Source organism: Syzygium oleosum, unplaced genomic scaffold (assembly GCF_021117445.2).
Source record: "Syzygium oleosum isolate NSW1041296 unplaced genomic scaffold, Sole_v2.1 Sole_v2.02, whole genome shotgun sequence".
In the NCBI taxonomy this organism is placed as follows: domain Eukaryota; kingdom Viridiplantae; phylum Streptophyta; class Magnoliopsida; order Myrtales; family Myrtaceae; genus Syzygium; species Syzygium oleosum.
The window spans coordinates 528,074-543,355 of NW_026607486.1; the positions used below are offsets into that span (position 1 = coordinate 528,074).

Sequence of the window (15,282 nt, forward strand, 5' to 3'; positions counted from 1 at the left end):
TTTTTGGGTTGCTGGGTTGTTCCTCTTCTGGTTTTGCTGCTCCCACCGAACGTTCAACTCCAACCTGTCCTCCTCCGGAGGCCTCCTTCTCCTTCTTCTTCATTCTCTCTCTCTCTCTCTCTCTTCTTTCTCTCTCTCTCTCCAAGTTCTTGCATTGGTCGAAGCATCTCGCTTCCGTGAAGGAAGCACGGTGCGTCGCCCTCACGGAACCTCCGCTCCTTGTTGCTATTCGTGCGGAGCGCGGGCGCAAGCGATTGCTTGCGTGGGGTCAACTCCCTCTTCTCCCCATTCGCGGAACGTGAACCCGCCGATTCGTGCCGCTCGGGGCCCTGCCTGCGCCTGCGGCCAGATTGAGATTTCGGGGAGCCGTTTGGGTTCGTCCGGGGACTTGCTCGATCGATTGAGGGATTTGGGGTGCGTGCTGATGTGATACGCCGGTTGCGGGTCGCGGTCTCGGGGGCGGATTCGAGTGGAAATCGGGCGGTCTCGGCGGGTGGGGCCCTGCTTCCGATGGCCGGCGGCTCCGAGGCGAAGCCCGGAGGGGAGGGGGACGGGTCCGGGATCGAGGAGGCCACGCCCGATTTGCTGAAGAACACGCCTTCGAACATCGCGAGGTTGGAGGATGTGATCGAGCATTGCGAGGGGCGGCGGAAGTACTTGGCTCGGACTCGGAGTCCCTCGGACGGCAGCGATGTCCGGTGGTATTTCTACAAGGTCCCTTTGGCCGTGAATGGTGCGGTTCTTTCTGTCCCTTCTCGTTCTCTGCTTTCGTGCATTGGTTTGGTTCATTTTGTTTCTTCCATGAGATGCTTTGTGAGAGTTAGTTGATGTTAGTCTAGGAAGCTATTTGAGTAAGCTGAAGCTTGAACAAACTGATTATAAGTTACAAAGTGGAAATGAATGGGCACTCTTTTGTGTCATTGAAGCTTCGGAAATCATGGGGAGCGTTTTTAGGCATAAGAACTATGAGACCACAGTCAATTGTTCTAAAAGCTTAAGCTGTTAGACGAAGACGTGATTTAATATTTAATTATTCTAACAAGAACGATTCATTCGAAGTAATCGTTTGGTATGACATGCTTACTTGCTTGATTTTCTTTGTACACAGTGGAACCGGAGAGTAAAACCGTATTAAAACTAACAAAATTTCAACAAGTAATTTTGACTTTACGTGGTGTTTGCTTGATTTTTTTTTATGCATTTCCCTTTCTTCGTAACTTACCAATATAAGTATAAGTATTATCAGTGAATTTATAGTATACTTGTGTCAAATTGTGGAATAAATTGAACACGTGCACTCAATGCTGGAATAGGAATACTAAATGCAAAGAAGTAATGGGTCGTGACAATAAGAAGAATAATCATTGTTGAGGACAAAACATGTATAATAAATAGTGGAATACGCCAAATACGCGTGCTCTGAATGACAGTATAAGAGTACTAGATGCAAAGAAATTAACAGGTGATGCTCTTTTGGTCATGCAATCTGGTGCAATCACTTTGGGTGCATCACCCACTTATATATATTAGTGTATTGCTTCAATTTGTAAGAGTAGGTTAGATTATTCATTGTTATTTTCCCTCTTGCTTTTATTTTTATTTTTGATTTTGCTAATAGATATCAGACTTTTAGCAATCTATCTTGATATTCTTTTCTTTAAAAATTGAAGTTGCCATGTCGGTGTATCAGGGACATTATAGATGGACTTGATTGTAAAACTTGGGTTTCTGAGAGGATTTAATTACATAAGAACCGTCGGAAAAATAAACTTGCACAAACAACACAATTCAAATTCTGTCTGGTCCCTTTTGTGGCAGAGTGGATGTATTTTACATTTTTGGGCCACATCCACTTAATGTTTAGTCTAGTCTGATCTCATGTTGTTGATGTTTCAGATGGCATCAATCAGTGTTTCTATGCTTCTTAGTTCTGACGTCGGTCAGCCTATTGCTTAACTTTGTGTACTTTCTTTTGTTTTTTATTGCAGAGTTAGCTGCCTCTGTTCCTCGCACTGAGATAGTGGGAAAGAGTGAATATCTTCGATTTGGTATGAGAGATTCTCTGGCAATAGAAGCCTCATTTTTACAGGTAATTTCTTGTGACCCCTGGTATAATTCCTCAGGATATTTTTATTCTTTCTTAGCTAATCCAGTTGGCAATAGAATACATTTTCCTACTTTGCCATCTTTCAATTACATCACGTATTTTTGTCAAATTGGTATCCAAAAGTATTTTTCTCAAAGACAGTCTGTTAAGTATAAAATTAACCGCATTAAGATGCAGGGTGGGTCTTATTGTTTTCTCCAACCATATGGGTGCCTTCTTTTTCCATAACAGACTCCTTAAATCTGTCCTTGTGATGGTGGATTCTTCTGCTGATTACTATATAACTTGTTCGACTTCTTGTCATCATTTCGATTGCCTGAAGTTTAGCTCATGTGCTTCATGCGAGAAATTCTTTCTCAGTTTGGGTACTGAGGGTTCTGTTTTTATTCGATTTCTGAATCACAGAGAGAGGACGAATTGCTATCCTGTTGGTGGAAAGAGTATGCAGAGTGTAGTGATGGTCCAAGAGCAAGGCTAATCTCAAGTAGTGAGGATCCACAGTCAAGAACATCCACCGATCTGTCAACTCAGCTATATGAAGTCGAGGAAGAGAGAGTTGGTGTTCCAGTCAAAGGAGGACTTTATGAGGTGTGTCTTGCTTTCAAGTCTTTTCGGGCTTTTATCACTTTGAACCATCTCCTCCTTGTTATTGTGAGAAAGGTCTTCTGAACTTTTAAATGACCAAGCAATTAGCACTTGAAACTAAGTTTGTTGCTCTCCTCTCTGTATCATAAATACAAGGGGCAAAAACTACTTACTTTGTGGTAAAGTTTAAAGAGATTTATTGTATTGCCCATGATGGTTGGAAAAAAGATTTGAAAATGAAGCATTTCCTCAAGAGCATGTTGCATGAGACCCTCACGACCACTACTCATGCAAGAAATCTTCTTTATTGCATTGTATCGCTTTCGCATTTTCCATCTCTATGAAGAAATCTCTGGATTTATCACGCCAGCTTATTCCTCCATGACAGCAAAATTGAATTTCTTTGCATGTGTGTTGACATGATGTGGAATTTCTGTGACACATTGTGATAGGTAGACTTGGTGAGAAGACATTGTTTTCCTGTTTATTGGGATGGTGAAAACCGACGTGTCTTACGAGGGCATTGGTTTGCTCGAAAGGGAGGGCTTGATTGGCTTCCTCTCCGTGAAGACGTCGCAGAGCAGTTAGAGTTTGCATACCGATGCCAGGTATACGAGTGCTGTTTCTTTTGCATTCTTGACTTTTTGCATTGATAAAAGATAAAATGATGTCCCTTACCAAAAAAAACAAAAGATAAAATGATGTCTTATTACTTAAATTTTATGATGTTCAGGCTTATAAGTAACTTTTACAAGAAGTTTCTATAACGGTTAGCAACAATAAGATGGGAAAAGTTCTGTACATACTTTTAGGCAAAAGAACGACAGTTTTTCTTTTGTTATAGGTTTATTGTTATGTCAGTCAAATTTGTGATTGGTTTCTCTAGGTGTGGCACAGGAGAACGTTTCAACCATCTGGATTATTTGCGGCTCGAGTTGATGTGCAAGGCTCTACCCCTGTACGAAACACTTTTCGTTAGAACTAACCTAGTATGAATACACTATATTTGAAGATCCACATTGGATGTTTTTTACTCTTTCAGTCATTCTGCCACTGTATATGTAGGGATTGCATGCTCTTTTCACTGGAGAAGATGACACTTGGGAGGCTTGGCTAAATGTTGATTCCTCTGGTTTTTCTGGTGCTATTGGTTTTTCTGGGAATGGGATAAAACTGAGGCGTGGCTTTTCTGCATCTCAGTCACCAAAACCGACACAGGTGAATTATTTTTGCATGCTGTTAATACCTTAGGACTGAGATTACGATTTTAACTGATGGATTGTTGTCAAGTACTGTCCTGGCGAAAAAAGAATGATGATATTTGCTGCTGGTCTTCTCAGACCATCAGCTAAATATTTTGGAACTTTAAATTTCTTTCGTGCTGGACACGGAATGATGAGAGGAGAAGTTCCGTCATGATTGCATCTGGTTGAGGAGACTTGTATGAATTTCAGGCCATTTATCTGGTTATGCAGTACCTGCTAATCCAAATGGTGTCTTCATGTGAACTTTGATCTTCTTATTAATTTCTTTTATTCTAAAATCAACCTACCATTCCTTTGAAAAGTCACAGGTACAAATTATTTGTCTCCAACTAAATGGATATAAGTAGCTGCAAGCATTGTCATTGCCTGGGCTTCGCCTGGTTAACTTGAGCATCTTGACACTTTTAAAAGAAGTTTTGTTGGAATTCGTCTTACTCAGTATGTTCTCAACCATTAGAGGCTTTTGCTCTTGCATGTGGAGAGGAGTCAGGAGCTGCCAGAATCCTCTTCTTTTCCCCTTTTGTTTGTAACCTTTTCTGTCATATGAATGGTTAAGATGGGTCAGAGAGATTTTGTGATAGTTCGAGATTTTGGTTTTGAACTGGAAGTTTGTTTCACTCGGGCAACTTGCTCTAAATGTGGTATCGAGCTTTGGAATATTGGGAAACTTTTCAATTACATTTTGAAGTACTAAAAATCGACTTAAAATGAAATTTATAAACAGTTTTGGCATATAAAATGATGGACACTTATAAACTCATTTTTGGATCACAGAACATGTCATGAAATGTATGGGCAAAATCATGTGAAAATCATCACTGAATTGGCTAAGTTGGTCGATTTGTTTGTCTTGGGCCAGTGCTGGAGTAGATTTTTTTTTTTTTGGGGTTCCCATCTATTTTAGTTATGTTGAATATATGAAATCTTTGATGCTTTAAGTGAGAGTTTTGTTTGCTGCAGAATGAACTGCGTCAGCAGAAGGAGGAGCAAATGGATGATTACTGTTCACAGGTACTGCAGCATCCACCTATTGCTTTGCATTAAAAAATGCATTTAAAGATGTTGGCTATTAGATACGGCATCGAATATTTTTCAATAAAATAATCTGGTGGAAAACAGAACTCCGGCGACTAAGTAGGGTTGGATATAACCAGTCCCATAGCAACACTCCCGTATCTGTAATTAGTGATACCTTGTTTTATTTTGGCCGACATTAGTGATGACTTGTTAGAAAGAACTTAACTGTAAATATCCAATCTCAGTTTCCTTGATTGTTGTTTTTTATAGAAGTTGCAGAGAGAGTATGTAAACAATGTGTAGCAAACAGGAGATCAACAAGGGGATATTGAGATTAGAGGCTGAGAACGAAAGTCTAGGACTTTGTCAGGTTATAATATATATTAAACATGACTTAACCCAGTTAAACACTGAAATATTGGCACAGTTTTCGTTTCAACTAAGCTAATGCTCTACATCTTGGATGAGTTCCTTTAAATGTGGAAGCTTCTAGGATAGGGAACTTCTTCAGTGTGAAATTATTTTCCAGAACTTGCATACTATTTCTTCTGGGGAAGCTCACAATATTTAGTTTCGTTTGAAGATTTTGAGATTATCACTTTCTATCTGTGCTCAGTGTACTGCTTTAATTTATTTATTGTAAGGTGGAAGTGGACTTTTGGTAGGATTAGAACTCTAATGATCTTATTTGGAAACATGGAAAATGGTAATCATATCTTGATAGTTAATATGACACTGTTTTTGATATATAGATAACTGGGAAAGCATGAGCCACGACCAAAACTATAAATTTTTCCAGCACTATCTTCAGATTTCACTTGAAACAAAAAGGGAGGATTTGAAAATTTAGCAGCATCAGATAACGATGTAGTTGAAGCTCATTAATGCTTCGCCCCCTAAAAATTGTTTCCCTGTCTTTGTTGTCAACATAAAGATATACTTAGTTCATTTTTATCTTTTCTCGAGAATTATTCATTCTGGCATCGGCTATTGTTTTCGAAAATCTTTCTTTGGATGAGGCAGAACTAATTTTCTTAACAATTTGTGTCTGTCAGGATTCTGTGATCTAAAATTTTTTGATGTTAGCAGTACTTTCGGTGTTTGGATCTGATTGATCTTTCATAATTGACTATAACATGTGGTCAATAAATTTGATCATAACTCATAGTTTCAAAACGTAAATATTTGCATTCAGAGTCATATAACCAATACACACCAAAGATTGGGGAGGGAAAAAAAGGATGTCCAGCAGGAAGAATTTATCATGCACTTAGTAATACACCACATCTTTATTTAACAGTTTAAGTTTTAAGAAAAGTTGGTAGTGATCTGAAATATTTGTACATTATACCCTGCCAGTAAGTCCTATGTTTGAGTATCTTCAAGTCCGAAGTTTCTTTCCCTATTTATAAGCAATTCAAGCTTAAAGAATGTGTAGAAGCGTGTAAACTATTAGATTATGCCTTTATTTAACAATTTAGGCTTTTAGATTTGAGGCAGTGGTTTCATATTTCTAGAAAGATTATGGGCAACTATTTATATATTTTTTATACTGATGGATTTGAGATAATCTTAAGTACAAACAATCTATTAGATGGTTAATTGCATTTACGTAACATGAAAACCATCTGTGAGTTCAGTATGCACATCTTCTTGTTTATTGACCTATCATCAGAAAAAAAGATTCCTTTACAATGCTGTTTAATCTCTCCTCTATGCAATTAGTTTGTTAGATTGCTGATAATATAAAAATACGTCCTTGATTTTAGGTTCCTGTTGGGCACTTAGTTTTTATGGTTCACGGTATCGGGCAAAGGCTGGAAAAATCTAATTTGGTCGATGATGTTGGCAACTTTCGGCATGTCACAGCAAGTCTTGCTGAAGAACACTTGACTCCTCACCAACAGGGTACCCAAAGGGTTCTTTTCATCCCCTGCCAGGTAGACAATAAGCTCTCTTATACTTTTATATACATGGTCTTTTGGAGATTCTAGATTAGTTATCATTAATGAAGTCCTTTTGCATATCAACCACTTGAACTTTTATTTGTTTAGTAAGTGATGCTTAGAAAGAGTATCACATTATCAATTGGAAAATCTGAGAGTTCTCGGATATTGTGAGACACCACAGACGAAACTATTGCATATATCCATCTAATATCTTGTGTTCTGTCAGTTGTCACATATTCTCTTTTCTAATTTGAGTGAGCGATCAATCTCAATTCGCACTGTACTTGATGCATTTTCTACATATATTGCTCTGTTTGGTTTCAGTGGAGAAAGGGCTTGAAGCTCAGTGGTGAAGCTGCAGTTGACAAGATTACCCTGGATGGTGTTCGTGGTTTACGTGTCACCCTGAGTGCTACTGTTCACGATGTGTTATACTATATGAGCCCTATTTATTGTCAGGATATCATAGATTCGGTATCTCTCTCTCTCTCTTGGAGAAATTATGTTGCATAAACACTGCTCGTGCATACAAATTTATATTTTTACTGTTAATGGAAGTAGTTTGTGTCGGATAATGCCGTGATATAGCTTTTTAAGGTAAATTCTCTTAAGACCACATTTAAGAGAAGCCTTTGATTAAAGTACTGGGTGTGCAGTATATCTTCATTTTGATGATTGAACACCACAAGTGATATAGCTTTTTAATGTGACGTAATTCATTTGTAAGAACCAACCCTAAGTGGTCACCAGCTTGACTCGTGGACCAGGTCTTATCCTTAGAGACGGTATCAAAGCAACACACCTTCTAGTAGGCTTGTGATTCGAAGACAGGCTAGGCCCTTAATCCGACTTGACAAGGGCTGTATTGGAAAGGGGCTCGAACAAGGTGTGGCTCATAGTAGGCTTCTAGGAGAGCGGAGGGGCAGGAATGAGCAAATCACATATTACATCTGGGATATCCCTAGGCAACATGGGTTAATACTCACGAGGATGTTGGTGCTTTAAATGGTGGAGTTTGTAACACCATAAACCCAGATTGGATATGAGAAGTCTTGTGATGTTAATAGGTAAAGACCCACCTTGAACAACCATGTCTTTGAAGTAAACAGCATTTGTACCCTTAGCCTGCCTTAAGCATTTCAATACCCGGAGAAGCCTATGATCTCAAGAGCCCTACCAGGGGACTCAAAGTAGTACGCTACTATTTTTATTGGTCTTGCCGGTTCACTTAAGGAGATGAACAACACCGGTTGCTGTTGTCCTATTTGCAATTTCTAAAATATGTGAATTGTGCTATTCTGTGCAAGGTGATGAGTAATCACTTCTTTCCAGGTCTCCAATCAGTTGAATCGATTGTATCTGAAGTTTTTGAAAAGGAATCCTGGTTACAGTGGAAAGGTATTAGACCTCTGCCTTGTGATTAGCCTTCTGTTACTTGTGGCTGATTCAGTCAGATGTTCTAATTCTGAAAGAGTTCCTGATTAGGTTTCTATATACGGGCATTCTTTGGGAAGTGTCCTTTCATACGACATACTTTGCCAACAAGAAAACCTATCATCTCCATTTCCAATGAACGTGGTGTATAAGGAACAAAATGAGAATGAAAAATCTTTGTCTGGTAACCACCAAGATCTTAAAAGCAAATCATTGACAGACATGGAACATAGGACTGTTTCATCAATGGATAAATCCTCCGAGAAGCTGTTTCCCACTAGCAAGGATGAGGAGAGCACAGAGCCTTCTCCATCAGTGCATGACGAAGAATGTACTCAGAGTTCCTGTTCTGCTGCTCCTGCAAAACCAGATTCTGACGAGCTTTCTCCATGGGCTTCTGCATCCAACCAACCAAAGAATGAGGATGATATTCATCAATCCCTTGATGAATCCACTAACATGCTTTCCCAAGATAGAGACAGCTTAGATGAAGCAACAAATAAAAACTGTGGATCAAAAGAAGGCAGCGAAGAAAGGTTGAATCATAGGGCATATGAAGATGCTGAGAACAAGGAAAGTGTAATAGAGTTTCTAAAAGAGGAGGTGGGAGTTTAAACTGAATAATGTATTTTTTTCCATAAGCTACCTATCTCATTGTCTTGAAACTCCGTATCTGACTGTTCGTTCAGATTGATTCTCTGAAAGCAAAAATTGCTGAATTGGAATTGCAATCTTTTGGAAAGAAAGCGGATGAAGTATTGCCACAAGGTAATTATTGCTTGAGAACTGTTCATGTCATGCACCTCTTTTCATTAAGAGGAATTTCTAGATTGGCTTTGACTTCTATTGCATCACTCCTTCAGGAAATTAGAGGCATAACACAATGCAATCTATATCTGCAGATTATTCTCTTGGGCAAAATGATGAAGCTTCTAGGAGTTATACCCCTTATATCAAGTATACAAAGCTTGGGTTCAAGGTAGGGAATATGAAAAAGATACTCTTGTCAATTGCAATTGATCAGGTTATTTTGACTTTGATGTGGGAGGTTTCTGTAGGAAATGGGAAGAATTTAATGTTAATGAGTCCTCAATACTAGCGAAAGTTTAATTATTGCACTCGTATCACTAGGTAGTGTTCTGGAGACTTAGCCTTTTCATATTCTGTAGAGCATAAGTAGTTTTCATGCTTCTCTTTCTCGTTGGAGTTTGAACAAAATGTATTTGGCATGGTTCACTTTATTTCGTTCCTTTCAATGTATATCCGAAGATGAAAGGTATTCTGCATATAGCTAATTTTTTTGATTGGGTCCATGACCAATGTTCTTTTTCTTACGTTAGGTTGATACATTCTTTGCGGTTGGATCGCCCCTTGGTCTCTTTCTTGCTCTTCGCAATATTCGGCTAGGAATTGGTAATGGCCTTGACCCTCATTTATATTTATTCCTTTTTTCTGCAAGGTTTCAAATTTGTGATATATGAAGTAGATGGATTACCAATTACACAAAGGACAGGCACCAGATATTACCATCCTGCACGTAAAAATTATAGATACGTTGCTCATGATTTATGTCAACAGAATTCTGACTTGTTTTTAGGATGCTTATGCTCTCTGTATCATTTCAGTCTAAAATCTCCTGTTGGTATATATGAGGAAGTGTCTAAATCTGTTAGGGACAAGGATTGAATAGCATCATTAATAGCAATCCAACTTGGCTGTCATCACAGCCGGAGTATATCAAAGCTCTCATGCTCTTTAATAATTGAGCTGTTAGTTGTATAGACTTTTGGTTGTCCATCAGGTCTCTTGTATGTAATGAGATCATTTGCTTCCCACTTTTGTTGTTTTTAGGGAAAGGGAAAGACTATTGGTGTGAAGAAAACATAACTGAAGAGATGCCTGCGTGTCGTCAAATGTTCAACATTTTTCACCCTTTTGATCCAGTAGCATACAGGTTTGTTCCAGTGCCTACGTCGGCTGAGAGATATTCAGAAAACTCATTCTCCCCTTTCAGACATATCGTTTTGAAATTTCTTTTTTGACTCTTTGGATGTATGTGATCCATTTCCAAGCCCAACTAACAGTGATTCGCCAAGCTTGGGCAAACAAAGGCGTCTGGTTGGTGTTGTGTGCAAGACGTGCTGTATATAAATGTGTGTGTGTATGTAGATCCAACAAGCTTCCACTAATATAATGAAATAGTACAGCCTTGCATTGTATAGTATAATGAGATAATGCAGTCTTGCATTCTCATACAAGAATTAGAAAATGAACTCTAGTTGGATTCTTTTTGCCCTTGTTGTCAACACATGTCATTCATTAATTTCAAACTGGGTCCTTTCATATATATATTCATATAAATAAATGGGTACGTATATAATGAATAATGCAGTCTGGCATTGTTCATATTAAGGATTAGAAAATGGAGGCTTGTTCGATTGATTCCCTCCTTGTTGTCAACACACTTCACATATTCCTTCATTCATTCATTTCAAACTGGGGTCCTTTCATTCTTTAAAGTCTGGTCTATAAGGTTTCCTAGCGTTAGAGTTCCTCATTTAGCAAGCACTCACATTTCTGATGCAGAGTGGAACCATTGGTCTGTAAGGAATACGCCGACAAACGTCCTGTGATTGTTCCATACCACAGAGGTGGAAAGAGGCTGCATATTGGATTCCAGGTTGGATAAACTATCGATCATGTTGATATTGACTTTAACCTGGAAATTTCCATTTATACCTTATCATGTTTAAGCAGTTACTGATTATATCTTTTCCTACTGTAGGAATTTACTGAAGATTTAGCTGCGCGTTCTCAGGCAATAATGGATAACCTAAACTTTGTGAGGGTGGGTTCTGTCAGACCTCCCTCTCTCTCTCTCTCGCGCGCACACACACACACACTCATTGTGGATGAAAATTCTTTTATTGTTTGATTAGGTAACATCTATCAACCATTGGCCCTAGAGGTCAGCATTTTCTGTAGTTAACATTGGGGAAGATATTTTTGATCCATTCTGAAAGATGAAATTGTATTTTCCAGCAATGAAAAAGGGAAAAGAAAAAAGAAACACGATGTAGTCTCTGGTACTCTATTTCAAGTGCCGTGAGTGAAAAGTATTTCGAAAGAGAGAGATCGTAGGTTCACTGTGCAGTAAAATATGTGAGAGATGCATTATGGACAACCAGTCGTGCCCATTTTACTTAATTAATAGGATTTCTGGTGACTACATTGGGTTATGCTTTGCAAGAGGGGCCGTTGGACGAGAATTGAATTGTGATGTTACATGGAATTATCTGCTTATGGTATACGAAACCAACCAACACCCCTCCCCCTCCACCCCCAAGAAAAAAAAAAACAAAATTCTCTCTCTCTCTGATTTGAAAATGGCTTAAATTTTTACCTAGACTTGCCAACTTGAATCAGCAATGATGGAGTTGTTATTTATTTAATGTTATTTCATGAAGAACTGAACTCTAAATTTTAGTGCTGTAATGGTCTATCAGGTCAAGGTTCTCACGGTATGCCAATCAAAAAACAGAGACTGCCTTGAAGGTACTGTACACCAAAGAAATGGTATACCCATGAATGCACATACATGATTAAGTGAAGTGATGGGAAACTGTCTCTTGTAAATCTGCAGAAGCAGCAGAAGATGCCCAGGAGAAACAAGAGAGATCATATGGTTCGCTTATGATGGAGCAACTAACTAGAAGAGAAGAAGGAAGGATAGATCACGTGCTTCAAGTGTGTTGTCTTACTTATTTAAGTGTTTATATGTGTTCTTTTGTGTAAGATGAATGATGTTCTACGAATACATGTTGACCTCAAGTTGCCTTCACAGCGAGATGTTGTCTTACTTTAAACTGTTGCTCTTTGCTGCTCAAAACCTGTTGACATCTTGTTTTGTTTGAAGATTCTTTACATTTTGCATGTGTGGTGAAATTTCTCCTTATGTTACTCTCAGTGGTAATCATTGCCCAAAGACTGATGTGAAAATAATGAGATGTGAGGATGAGAATTTGTGATCAGAAAGTAGTGTATCCCATTTCAAATAAGTTGTGAAATGGTGCAGCCAAGAAATCTCCTGTAGGTTGTCCTTAGATCTTGTAAACTGGGCATTCATTGTATTCCTGGTGAAAATAGACAAGCTTAAGACGTCATCTTCCTGTTGAGTCAATTATATGTTTTAGTTCCCATTCCAATTGTAATCTCCCCGAATGTGTTGGTCCTGAAAGCTTTTGGTTGTATCTTTACATTTTTGATGTTTCAAAATATGCAGTGTCTTCTGGTCTTTGAGATTAGAGTCCTCTTCATATGAGATACAAGTTTTGTCATAACATTTTCGGTCTTGGATATAAACTGTTGTGGCTGGATTGTTGTTAAGTACTCATTCTACTCATGTTTTATAGTTTGTGATTTGCTAATGCTAGTTATTTTACTTGGGTTGCAGGATAAAACATTTCAGCATCCTTATATATCAGCCCTGGGTTCACATACGTAAGTATTAAGACATAATATCCAAGTTCTCAGTACTTTGGGTCTTCTAAGCACTTCGATTTTTTTGTGCATTCTTCATGGTCTTGAGTTTTGTTTGATTCTCTTCATAAGTAATGTGCAAACTGCCAAAAGTTGTTTCGTGCATATGTTGCTTCGCGATATCGGCGTTCTGCCTTTTTATGTTTGCAAGCATGAAAAGATGTACTCATTACCCAATGACTTACCCAATGTTGCATTTATCTTTTCATTTGGATGATGCAGAAATTATTGGAGGGATCATGACACTGCCCTATTTATATTGAAACACTTGTATCGAGAAATACCCGACGAACCATATTTCTCTCGAGACCCTGAAGTATCTGGTGCAAAAAATGGGGCTGGTGATGCAGGTTGGTGCGAAGGTAGAGAGATTGCTGAAGAAGAGCTTCCCTTAACATTTTCGGACAAAATCTTAGTCAGAAGCTTCTCTAAGAAAGCTAAAAAAGTCACGAAACCTTGAACAATCGTGCACATGCCTTACGGAACCCCAGCAAATGCAGATATACCTTCTGGATGGAGCAATTTCTGACAGTGCCAAAGTGGCATTTGCGCAAACTAGCAACAACGGACCCTCGGGCCATCAGCCATACGTGCCATGACGAGCTGCAGGGACTTTCCGTTATCAACGGTATGGCGTTGGCCCTCAACTGTACACGGCATAGCTTGTTGCTTTATCGCATTTTGCTTGGTATCTTTCGCTTTCAGTGCCCACCCAGTACATAAAAACGAAGAAGCAGGTTCAGACTGCTGCAGGAAAATTGATCGTTTGTGTTGGATACAGTTTCTTTGTGCAAAATAATTAGGACGGTCGCTTATATGATATATACATACACGTTGAAATGTAAAACTAACGTACCAAAGAAGTTCCCTGTTTCCATGTGTACAAATCAATAGAAGAATGTGTAAATGGAAGGAGCTTATCTTTGCTCCTGCTGCCTCAGAAATTTCTCCTGTAAACTTTCTCTATTTTTAAAGAACAATTCCTGTCATTTTCGTCAAGTCCAATCTCTTGGGCTGTATGTCGGGGAAATCGGGTGGAAAAGTTTCCGAGACAGCAGAAGGAAATGGAAGTGTTCCCTTCCATTTTCAAACTTGTCATAATGTCCTTGTCGTATCGTGCCACGAAAGTAGTGGATTCTTGGCACACTTTGTCTCCCCGATTTTTGGTGCAAAATTCTGGAACCCAAAAGGTATTTCAAACTTTAAGAAAAGAACATGGACAAAAATGATGCATGTTTCTATATATTAGTGCGCAGATTGGTTGAATAATCTCGTCTCGTGCTTACAATTGACAAATTTCATGCCGTAAAGTTAAGGATCGGACGAAACACATTAGCGGTGATCTATAACCATACAAGAAAAGAGAGTAACCCAATCGTGCTCACTTTTGAAATATTTAATCATTGAGGGGTGGGTCTCTCTCATCACTACCCTACAAAAGTATGAGTCTCCATAATCGGAGGAGCAACGGAGGAAAAAGACCAGTTGCTTCTCGCCTCAACGCTTATTTTATCCATCAATCGAGGATATATAAGAAAAAGGAGACAAATTCTTTGAAGTTACCGACAAAAGATACATGATTATTTTCTTATATGTGTATGTATTCGACGGGAATTATCGAAAAGTGCTAAACTTAGTATACGGATACCAATTCAGTCCTAAACATTTCAATTTAGAAACACCTAAATTCGATCCTATATATAGTACGAGTCATGAATGTACATTACACCCTGATTTTGGCAATGAGTGCTCATTTCTTTCTATAATTGTCTGAATAAATAAGAGCTACCCGAGAAATTACTTGATTAGAAGCAGTAATGATTAAAGGCGTTAATTTCAGCAATAACAAAGTCCAATGCCAGTGTATTAAAAGTCTAAAAGTATGTAATTTGCAGTTTCTGATATTTTCCTGAACGACACCAAAAAAGAAAAAAGAAGTAAGAAATCCAAGTACAGCTCGAAGTTGATGACTTTCTTCTTCTACATAAACGACCTGAGGCTGAAGAGACATGTTCGAATTATGTTGAATACGGGAAGCGCTATTGGCCGGCCGCCCACATTCTGAGGTTTGTCTCCCTCACGTTGTTCCCTTTAGTCCGAATCTGGACATGCGTGCCATCCAGATCCTTAATTGTCTGCTCGCCTGTCCATTTGTAGATGTCGTTATCACCATCATTCGTCATCATCATTATATGGCTTTATATAGAGAAAAAGCCACAAAAAAATTACAAATTATACCTACCGTGATATATTTATCCTAAAATTTTTTCGGTTAATACTACGAAAAACTCCTAACTGGTATATCTGTGATAAATTTATCCCGAACCAACTTTTTGACCACAAAAAATTCAAAACTAGTACACTTATGACAAATTTACCCATTTTT

At 38.6% G+C, this 15,282-nt stretch overlaps 1 protein-coding gene across 1 annotated transcript; it reads left to right on the top strand.

Moving 5' to 3' along the window:
• The first annotated feature begins 249 nt into the window (after positions 1–249).
• LOC115692043 (phospholipase SGR2) lies at positions 250–13,895 on the top strand. The gene is made up of 21 exons (XM_056306999.1): positions 250–733; positions 1,989–2,089; positions 2,513–2,695; positions 3,145–3,300; positions 3,579–3,650; positions 3,758–3,910; positions 4,918–4,968; positions 6,744–6,914; positions 7,248–7,397; positions 8,256–8,321; positions 8,409–8,960; positions 9,047–9,125; positions 9,260–9,336; positions 9,698–9,770; positions 10,209–10,311; positions 10,944–11,037; positions 11,143–11,205; positions 11,864–11,912; positions 12,001–12,104; positions 12,811–12,857; positions 13,119–13,895. Exons 1-21 carry the CDS (start codon positions 511–513, stop codon positions 13,354–13,356), a joined length of 2,805 nt encoding a protein of 934 aa, XP_056162974.1. The 5' UTR covers positions 250–510; the 3' UTR covers positions 13,357–13,895.
• Positions 13,896–15,282: the final 1,387 nt, after the last annotated feature.